The sequence below is a fragment of the Octodon degus genome, unplaced genomic scaffold (genome assembly GCF_000260255.1).
Source record: "Octodon degus isolate 3935 unplaced genomic scaffold, OctDeg1.0 scaffold00044, whole genome shotgun sequence".
Taxonomy (NCBI): Eukaryota; Metazoa; Chordata; class Mammalia; order Rodentia; family Octodontidae; genus Octodon; species Octodon degus.
Genome location: NW_004524620.1, coordinates 11473409 through 11484875, shown reverse-complemented (window position 1 = coordinate 11484875; position 11467 = coordinate 11473409). Strand labels below are relative to the sequence as shown.

The 11467-nt window shown below is 38.3% G+C and overlaps 1 protein-coding gene across 1 annotated transcript in view; it reads right to left on the bottom strand.

The window, feature by feature from the left end:
- Window positions 1-11467, bottom strand: part of Cntln (centlein) — a 378305-nt gene that overhangs the window by 12085 nt on the left and 354753 nt on the right. Inside the window, exons 25-26 of the mRNA XM_023715856.1 lie at window positions 7390-7575; window positions 4774-4851 (exon numbers count right to left, since the gene is read on the bottom strand). Of these exons, the coding sequence (XP_023571624.1) occupies window positions 4774-4851; window positions 7390-7575 (264 nt within the window). The remainder of the gene's footprint in view (window positions 1-4773; window positions 4852-7389; window positions 7576-11467) is intronic.

The following is an 11467-nucleotide window of genomic DNA, read 5'->3' as shown; positions in this document are numbered from 1 at the left end:
GGAGGGCCTCCAGCTTGTAACCCTCCCTGCCTGAGCCTCCTGAGAGCTGTGACTATGGGCACGCATCACTGTGCACAGCAAGGAGTTACTTCGAATAGATACGCCCATAATAAAACTCAACATTTTAAAGTGCGTAATTAGTTGATTTTAATGGAGTCAGAAGATTGGATAATGATCACCACTATCTAATTCCAGGAAATTTCACCACTTCTTTCCTTTCAAAAAACCCTGACTGGGCAGATGACTCAGTAGAATAAGTGCTTGCCTGGCAAGCACAAGGGCCTGAGTTCAATCCCCGGTTCTGCCAATACATACATACATACATACATACATACTTGACCCATTAGAAGCTACTCATCTATACCCATTCCCTGACAACCATGAATCTACTTTTTGTCTTTATGAATATTCCTTTTCTAGATATCTCACATGAATGAAATCATACTACATACTATAACATTTTATAAATGGCCTCTTCCACCTAAGGTTTACAAGATTTTTCCATGTTATGGTATACATTAACATTGCATTCCATTTGCTAGTTGAGTTTTGTTCTAGCAATGCTATATTTTATTAGCCATTCATCAGTTGATAATAAATAATGCTCTTTTGTAATGGACATCTCTGTTCGTTTCTTGTGGGTGTACACTTAGAAGTAGAATTGCTGTGCCTTGCAGTAACTCTGGCTTCATGAGGAAGTGCCACACTGTTTTCCAGAGGGAAACTCTACCAGCTTACATTCCCACTAGCAATGTATGTTGGTTCCAATAAAGATACACTGTTGTCAGCACTCGTTACTATCCTTTTGCTTGAAGCAACCATGGTGAATGTGAGATATTATCTTACTTTGCTTTTCTAGTCACATTTCCCTATTAGCTAATAATGTCAGGCATCTTTTCGTTTATTTTTAGCTATGTATGTGTATTCTTGGAGAAATGTCTACTCAAGTCCTTTGCCATTTTTTAAAACTGAGTCTTTCATTGTTGAAGTGTAAATGTTTATACTGCCTTTTTTTGTTTTACTTTCTTTTAATTTTTGAGATATGGTCTGGCTTTGTTGCCTAGACTGGCATTGAATTCTGGGCTTAAGGGATCTTCCAGCCCCAGTCTTCTGGGGAGTTGAGATTATGGTACGCACCACCATGTCCATCTTTGAAATGGATTCCTAAATGGTTATATTTCACTTAGAAGAGCCATGGAGAAGTTGTGATGTATTAAGGGAGAAGTGGGTCTTTGAATATTGTTAACCTACTAAATATACCATGGCTTCAAATACTATTTAGCATATCTTCCCTACCAAACCTGCTTTTATCTTTTTCTTTCTCTAAAATTCTTAAAGTTATTTTCACCATGGACAATATTAAACTTGGCCACTTCTGCTTTCTTTCTGACCCCCCTGCACATAATCTCACCATGGTCGTGTTTTCACTCACTGTGGTGAGGTTCACCTTTACCTCTGGCCTTCCTACTTTATGACTCTTACTGGATCTTATCCAGGTTACTTTCTTGCTGCTAGGTTCTTCTCTCTCCAAACCACCCCTTATGCTGCTGTCATGTACCTTTCTTTTCTTTTTTCTTTCTTTCTTTTTTTTTTTTGTGGAACCGGGGATTGAACTCAGACCCTTGTGCTTGCCAGGGAAGCGCTTATTCTATTGAGCTGTCTCCTCAGCATGTCATGTACCTTTCTAAAGCACACTACTGATTATATCCCTATCCTGCTCAAAAGTTTGTCCAGACTAGTCCCAGCCTCCTTTCCTTTGCTGTTTTTTTTTTTTTCCCTGCCAATTCCTAAACCACAAATAAACTATTTTAGGCTTCACTCCTCACCAAAAAAAAAAATGTAATTATTATAATCACAAATTTGCTTGTATGTTATAAATGTTAAAAGTTAAAAATACATTAATGTGAAAAGGGGAATTAAGTAAAATATTGAAAGAAAATAAATAAAGCTATTCCATAGAAAAATGAAAGCAGATCTTAAGATTTATTTTTCCAGTGTGACTCTTAGTGTTGGAAATTTTCCAGAGAAAAGGGCAAGTTGCAAAAAAACAAAGCAATACAAAATTAAAAAACCACAAATATATAGAATCACCAATTGCATTAGTACTATTTGAAATAATGGGAACATATATTTGTATTCTATGTCAAATGTGTATGAGTTAAAATTGTAGACCTTTTAGTTCTTACGTATTTCTGGGTAGCAGCAACAGTACACATTGTGTAGTTTCACAGTGTCACATGTTAGGACTGCTTTCTGTTTTGCAGTAAATATTTTTTCCAGCATAAAATACTATCAAATGAATGCAAATGAAAAACTTAATAGAAAGATAAAGATAAACAAAAGATACTATCACAGGTTCAGTTTGCCTCTTGTAATTTCAGGACTCTATCAAACAGCAACCAATACAGGGGGAGGACATTTAAGGGAAACTTTCCTACAATTTTATCTATGAAATATTTTAATATTGAAATATGAATGTTGAATTAATCATCATTTTAAGATGTGATCAGTTATTCTACAACACACAGATCATGTAAACTCACTCACAAGAACATGTAAGCCATAAACTAAAATAAATGCATAAGCAAACCTATTCATGCTTTGCCCACACAATCCCGAGAGTAAAACATGGACACTAAAAGAACTGATAGGTAAAGAAAATGTTTTCTGAAGTCCAGGACAAATATAACTGCTGAGATTAAGACAGAAGAAAAGGCTAGCAAAAACAAGAGATTGTTCCTATTTTACAGATTTTTCTCTTGGGCATAATTATAAAATGACATTCAAGTGCAACCAATGAGGTCTCTATTTTTTTCCTCACAAATCCAAAGACATTAGCAAAACCACCTATGTCAGTAATAAAAATAAAAAAGTCTTTGACTTTTTAAATGTTATCATACTGTCACAGTAGAATAAAATTAGCTTGAAAAATGATCTGAAGGCACATGATGCAGTTCATTATGTATAACAGCAACAGCAGCGGTTTCCCTGCGTTCATAAAGGCTGCTCCATTAAATTCACCTCCAGTCAATAATTAGGAGTCCACAAATAAACCTGGGCAATTAAATCAATACTACTAGGCAATTATATTCCAGAGTCCAGGCTCAGTGGCACAAAAAGGCACTATATCAAGCTGCAGTATTAAGAAATCTGATGCCATTTTCAACAGGAATTTTACACTAACTGGACAGAATTAGCACATATCTCAATATGTGTATGTACTTCTATCTATGTTAGCCCTAAAAGCAGGTCATATATTAGCATAACTAGTGAAATTTAGTAAAGATATATATATATATATATAATTTTTATTTAACATTTATTATATATATATATATATAATTTTTTTTCTTTATGGACATAAATGATAATAAATTTTCTAATTAAAGGATATACAAGGTCATATTTACAAGGTGAGCATCTTAAAAAATCATTAAAAGGTTTGTTTTTATCATCTTCAAACTAGAAAAAAACCCCTCAGTCGTGTGCTTCTCTTGGTGCCAAGCCCAAGCTGAGTTCTGGGCACACAGCACAATCCAGAGCCGACTCCACTGTCACAGCACGCTGTCCCTGTAGAAGGCTTTGTCCAGCACCGTGCATCTGCACTCCAGCAACTTTAAGCAAAAGCCTGCCAGTTACCATTTATTACCATTGAAGTGATTTCAAATGTTTCAAAAATATATGTAACTCACATGAATACAGATAACTTATATATAAGTTTTGACTTCACCAAACATAGAAACTGCTGTTTTTATTAATAAGTGTGAGGTAGACAATGTCAGCTTCTGTTTTTAATCTTTACAGAGAAGCATTTATGTCTTCCAAATTCATAGGAAAATTTTGCTACTTTGACAGATGTTTTCATTTTTATTTATTCCAGATCAATTTTGAAGTAAACAATTAGAATGAGCAAAAACTAATGACAAAGTTTTGAAATACATTACATGCTGTCAGTGATGTCAAAACAAAAGCTGGCTATGACTAGAAAAGCAGGGCTCTCACCTGCCAATAAACTGCCCTTGATCACTTACAAGAGGGGCGCATCCCAGCTGACTATCTGTGTATTAAAAAAATACTTGAAAGGGAAGAAAAAGTATCACACAGGTCACAGCAGCAGTCTCAATAGACCCCGCAGGGACTGCAGCTCGCCTTGGCCTTGTCATTCTCTATGCAGCTTTCCACTCAGCCCAGAAAACGTCGATAGGAAAATGTTTGAGGGGCCTCTGGTGGAAATTTTTTCATTCTTTCTGCATTGACAGGATGCCAAATCAATATTTACTTCCCACTAACAAGCTGCTCGAGGTCTCAGTAGAAAATATTGTAGAGAGTGCGGGAAGACACAGTAATAAACAGCTGTCTGGCTGTGAGGAAAACATGAATTGACTGGAAACAGGTCCGCAGTAAAAGGTCACTGAAACCATGAACTCCTCAGGTGTCCACATCAACTGCTGGCTTTAAAGACACATGGTATAGAGCCTCGTCTCCTAAGAGGTCTGAGAGAATGGATCCTTCTGAGTCTGGCAAGCACAGAGGTTGACTCGATAATTTAATTAATGCATTTGCTGAGACCCACGTTGGGTCTTTCCCAAGGTATTTGTTTCATTTGTTAACTCCAAAAGTACAAATGGGGGGTTAACTTTCTTGCTTACCTTTTGGGATAATTTTTTTACCAAAAAATGTAAGTAAATGTTTAGAAAAAGGCATCTATAAAAAAGTAAGGCTTATTTCTTGTTAGGCAGTTTTAATGTGTGAAGCAAAAGTGAGAGAAAATACCTGTCCTTCAAGAAGTCTCCGAATGTATAGCAGCCATTCCTTGTCATTTTCAGCATCTATCTTGGTCTTTTTCATTTCCTAAAAAGAAGAGAATGTTGATGTTGATACACATATATAACGTGGTCATATTATTGATTACTGAATAAACCTAGAGGGACACCAGTGGAATAACTTTAACAAAGAGCTGCCTGTACTGTCAATGTAGAAATATTGAAGTCCATGCTTTTTAATAGTTAATTTGTAAACATTTGCTTACATGCAGAACACAAAGTCATATTTCTGTATTTCACAATAACTTAGGAGTATTTCATTTCTGCTTTCACGGTGGAGCTCAAGACAGACTGAGACGCCAGGCAGCTTCCATATGTGATCAGGACTTGAAATGTGCCCTTCTGAGAACAGAAATGAAGAGGTCTGGCTCTGCGTGGGGGCTGCACGGCACTCCTTATCCTGCTACAAAGTGCAGGGCTGGGCTTAGGGAAGCGCTGGTCTGCAGTGAAGCCTAGCACATATGGTGCGGGCCCGTCCTTCTCAGGTCCTCTCTCCAGGACAACCTCCACTTCACGTGTGTGCAGCGCAGTATCAGTGCTGTGTACTTTGACCTCAGACGGTATCTGCAAGTGGTGCTAATTTTTTACAGAAATGCACTGTATAGTCTGGGATTGTAATGAGAGATACAGACTTGATGGAAAAAAATTAACTTGCCAGTTAGGAGGGGATGCCTTTTTCTAACTTGTCAGCTTAGAAAGGGCACCTTTTAGAATCCTAACAAAGGCAATGGCTCTGCATCCCAGGATATGCACACACATTTGTGTCTAAGAACATGTGTGCACGTGCACACACACACACACACACACACACGTACCTGTATGAGTGCTTTTGCTCTATGTGCTTAGGTTAAAACTCCAGGTAGCATTAGCAGTCTCCATACCAACATTTGGTAAGTTTTTCACTATTAACAAACTGTAATTACTATCTACAATGAAACACAGCTAGTATCTTTGCTAGAGGCAATGTTGCCTCCCACACGTCTCATACTTGATAGTACACTGGACAGCGCTCTTCACTTCACAGTTCAGGATCTGGTAGAAACTGTGGCAAAGCTTCTGAGCACAGAGAGCTGATAGCTCACCGTCCCACTCACCATAGAATGGAGACAGCTGCAGCACAAATTTCTTTGACATCTTTTCAAAGAACTCTTGGCAATTTGAAAGCCTTTGCAAATTGTAGGTTTGCTCTACTCAGAAGATCTTTTAGAAGTTGATGGGAGCCTTGTGGCTGGCCTCATACAAATAAGCATTTATGTTTTTAATTTTACTTGTTCACCGAGCACATTATTTATTGGATGTTCTTAGTGCCATGATCTCTTCAATATTTTCAAATAATACACAATTTTAAAGCTGGGCATGGTGGTACAGACCTACATTCCCAGCACTTAGAGGAGGCTGAGGCAGGAGGATCACTACAAGTTCAAGGAAAACCTGGGCTACATAGTGCATTTAAGACTAGTGTGGGCCACATAGTGAGATCCTAGCTCAAAAAAAAAAAAAAAAGCAACAGCAACAACAAAATCTAGCAGCCATGGTAGCGTTCAGAGGCTTGGAGAATGGGGCTGTGCCTCCTCCACTGCTTCACAGACTCCTGCCCAAGAGGAAGCTCTGCCGTTTTAGGGTGGTGACTGACCCCACGGGTAGTGCTCTATGAAAGCACTGTGACACTACCCAAGACCTCTGCCTACTGCATATGCCTCCCAGAGATAGGAACACTTTGCTCCATTTAGAACAATAAATGTGTTTTGCAACAATATATTTTCAAAACAGGCATGTTGACTGCTTAGACAGTCAAGCCAATAAATTTGCTGCTAAGAAAAACAAAAAGAAAAACCAGGTAGAGTATACAGCTCTCCGGTAGTGCCAGCCTACCATGGGTGAGATCTGGGTTCTATCCCCAGTCCCCCCCAAAACAAGCAAAAACCAAAATGAAACATTATATGAAATCTCACATATGAGATACAGTTTAACTAAATCCATTCAAACTGACTTAATTTAAAATACTAGCTTAGAAGATATATAATGTAATTAAATTAAAGAAAATGGAGTAAACAGGAAAAGGATAACTGGTCAAAATGACAAGGTATTCAAAAATATATAGTCTGGATTGTTTCTTTTCTTTCTCTTTCTTTCTTTCCCTTTTCTTCTTTGATACAAGGCTCACTACTCAGCTCAGGCTCCTAGTGATCCTCCTGTCTCAGCCTCTCCACTATTGAAATAACAGGTGAGCACCATCACTCCCAGGTTCTGGTCAGCACAGCTCACCTGGGGTTCTCGGAGTGGCACGGCACGGGGTATGGAGGGACTGAGCTCAGGACCTTGCATTTGCCAGGCAGGTGCTTACGCCACTGAGCTATCTCCCCAGCCTGTTCTGGGTGATTTCTATATTACACAGTTAAGTTTCTCTAAAGGTTTTCTGAGGTGGTTATTATTTGATGTATATAGTTGCCACATTAATCTCACCTTGATGAATGTAATCTAAATGATGAAATCCTATGAATTATAAAACAAAATATGTGATATATAATAAGCCCTCATTATATAATGAATATTTAAATGGTCTTACCACTTCATCTTCCGTATCCAATATTTCCTCTAGATCTGATCGTGAAATGTTCAGGATAGAAGCTGCCAAGCTCTGGGCTTTATGGGTTGAGGTTTTACAAGCTTCTCTGTTTTTCTGCATTTTTTTAAGCTCTCTGATTTTTTGCCTTATCACATGGACATCGTTTTGTAACTCTCGGACCAAAGCCTGAAACATTGGAAAGAACATGGGCTTGTGTGGAAGTCATAATGAAGACAGAGCACTCCCATCATAAAAATGTAAAAACAGTAGCAAATCATTTTTATTCGGGTTATTCTGATTTTATTTCATTTAGAACATAATGGGCTACTCTTTACTTGTTGGTTTATAGTAAACATTGTTTTAAATCACCTCTTAACCAACGTGGCGGACTAACCAAGGATCGAAGTCTTTCAGATATGCTAACTGTCACGTTGTGTGTCTGCGTGTGGCTACTTTAGTGTTGACAAGGCACAGCTACTTCCACTAGTGCACCTGACTTCAAAAGGTAGTTCTATTTATCCCTACATGTGTATAAGTTAGTTGTAATAGGTTTTTACATAATTTAACTGATAGAAGACAACTGAAGGAAAGCTTATTTTTATTTTATTAAAACTGAATTAGAAATGCTTCGGAAGGACTTGAGAAAGACAAGTTAGGTAAATTAAAATTATGCTAAGCAAGATACTAACAATGGGTTGGAAACATAACACGAAGGCTGGAATAGCCACCCCAAAGTCTTCAAATTCCCTTTTGAGGAAAAATGCCTCCCTATAACACTTCCACATGTACATTAGAAGAAGGTGGTTTTTTCTCCTTTTTGCTTTCAAAAATGTATTTTGTCAGCAAAAATATTCCGTTCATTAATCACATGCTGAGTCAGAATTTCTCAAAATTATTATGACACTAGCAAGCTATAAACACAGAAAATACTCAGGAAAGAGACCCCTCAGTCTAACAAAGCAGGGATCCAGGTTCTTTGACCAGCTGACGGGGTGCTGCTGCTGCGCGGACCACAGCAGTGCTGTTTGCAGCAGCGACCACGGGCCGCCGGCACTGTGTCAGGCTCCAGTGCGTAAGCACCTACTAGACGTTTCGCACACGTTTTCCTTACTCCCGGTAACTCTTATCTTAATTTTAGGATATTAGCATAAGTGTGTAGTATGTAATGATTACATGCCTTGTGGGAAGCTGGTATGTGTACACAATACATCTTACTTCCTTACTCTGGACGGACAGAGTTCTGTGTCTCAATGCATGGTTTATGAGTTGTTAGAAAGGTAGGGTATGTGGACTGTTTCAGTCTTACAAGCTCAAGTAATGCTGCAATAAAAATGGTGCTCATGATCAATTTTGCTTCTCTAGGATACACTGCTAGAAGTGAAAATGCTATTCCAAAGGGTGTATAAAACTTAAAGAGCCAGCCAGATAGCTCAGCAGACTAAAGCGCCTGCTTAGGCGGAGTGCAGCAACCGGGATTCCATCCCCAGCTCGCTGTGCCAGCCTCGCCCCTGAGGCTCGCTGAGAGGGTGACTGAGACTGGGTGTGGTGGCACACTTGGGAGGCTGAGAACAGAAGAGTCAGTTACGAGTCCAATCTATGTAGTGAGACCCTGTCCTAAATACATTTTCTTAAAAAAATACTTAAATTTTAAATTTAAATTATTTTAAATTTTTTTACCACTACCCCTCCCCCCATGCTACTATTTTTACCTCCAAAAAGAGCTATGAAAATGCCATCTCTCTTAACCATTAACAAAATACCAATCTAGAATCTTAACATATTTTGTCTGGTTTTCACTATACTTTAAATTTTTATTTCTCTTATTCTAAATGAAGTTGAGAATCATTCACATTGTGTGGATGAAGCAAGTAGAAGCTGATTTTCCCTGCTATGTTCAGGTTTTATATTTCAGTATCAAGTATAACTCATCTTTCTTCCAGTGATTTCATTAGTGGTTAGAGAAGTTTCTGGGATTCTTGTTCTGTTCTATTCTTTTTATTCATAGGGCTGGCCAAATAGCTCGGTGGATGAAAGCATCTGCAAGCAGGCGCAGGGGCCAGGGCTTCAATCCCTGGGCCTACCATGCTGCCTCCACCCCCGGGGTGTGCTGAGATGGCATCTGAGACTGGGTGTGGCGAACCTGTAATCCCAGCTCTTGGGAGGGTACAAACAGGCAGATCACCATGAGTCTGATCTAGTAGTGAGACTCCAAACACCCTGTAGACCTTTCCCTAAAAAAATACAACAATAAATAAATATTCTCTTTATTCATAAAGCTTTACATTTTAATTAGTGAGGCTGAGTAACAGATTTTAACATCTTTTAGGACTCCTATTACTCTTATTTTTGCTTATTTTCTTATGACACTCAGCTTGTCTTGACTGATCTGTCACTCTATTTTACAGACAATTTTATTTGAATCCTGTTTTAGATTATTTATTTGAATTATTTTAATATTTTTATTACGCTGGGCTGGGGAGATCGCTTGGCGGTGTAGGAGCCTGCCTTGCAAGCACAAAGACTGGGGTTCAGTCCCTGGTACTGCATGCCATTCAGGCCCCAGAACCCTGGGCCAGCCCTGGGGGCCTTGAAACCACACAGGGTGGTGCACGCCTGTAATCCCAGCACTGGGGAAGCTTAGACTGAAGAGTCACTAGGAGGCTGAACTTCGTGGAAAGACCTTGTACCAAATAAATAAATAAAAGATGAAAAGAAAAATTTAAATGCTGAGTTTTCCTAATCAAAGAACACAATATTCCTTTACATTTGTTTAAGTCTTTACTTTGTTTCTAAAGATCATTTTTATGAAAAGGATGATACCAACGTGTATCAAATCTTCACAACATGCCCATATTTATTTTTAAATCATTCTTATTTTGGTACAGGGTCTTACTATGCAGCTCAGACTCATAGTGGTCCTCCTGTCTCAGCCTTCCCCATACAGGGATTACAGGCGTGCATCATGCTGGGCTTCGGTGGCCACACAGGCATGTCCAGGGTTCCAGGGAAGGCAAGGCACATGGTACCAGGGATCAAACTTGGGTCCTTGTGCTTGCCAGGCAGGTGCTTAGATGCTGAGCTATCTCTACAGCCCCAACATATCCTTTATTAAAGGACCCTCTTTACAAATTTAGTTTAACCCAGGCATTTTATTTTTTATTTTTATTTTTTTCTGTATTTAGGACAAGGTCTATAAGGTCTCACTGTGTAGATCAGACTCTTAGTGATTCTCCTGTTTTCAGCCTCCCAAGCACTGGGAGTACAAGTGTGCGGCACCACCCCCAGTCTCAATCACTATCTCAGTTTGCCTCACGGATGGGGCCGACACAGCACGCCAGGGATTGAACCCCAGCCACTGTGCTCGGCCAAGCGGGTGCTTTAGTCCGCTGAGCTATCAGGCCGGTGCTAGGCATTTTATTTTATTTCATTTGGCCACTGATTAGAGCTTTTATATACAAATACTTTTAACACATATTTAGCTTACTAAATTTTCTTTTCTATAGTTTTTAAATTGTTGTCCTTAGTTTTTACAACTTTAATTGTATCTACAAAGTCTGATGATTTTATCTTTCATTTTCCCGTGTTTATACTTGTGGTTACTTTCTATCTTCCTAGTTCACTGGTTAAGTTTCCCCTGAATAATTTTAAATAGTAATAGTGATGAAAATACATACCTTATTCTTCACTTTAATTGGACTTTATTTCCTAGGAACTACTGTATTAGGTCTGAGCTGAGATAGTCACATTTTAAGGAAGTATTTATGTTTTATGCCTGTTTCTAAGACAAATGGACCCTAAATTGGCTTTAGTTTATCCTAGCATTCATATAGTTTACCATATTATTTTTATTACAGATTTTTCATCATTATTAATAACCTTTTTAATATTTATTCTTGCAATTTTTAATAACTTCCATTTTGTTATGGTGTATCATTTTTTGAGGCATTGCTGGAAAAATTTTGGAAGATATCTCTTCCTTCCCATATTCTACATTATATACATATGTATATATATTATATATGAAAACTAATGAATTAATACAGCAATTGTTTTCTTCAAATGAAAAAAGCAATAAAGG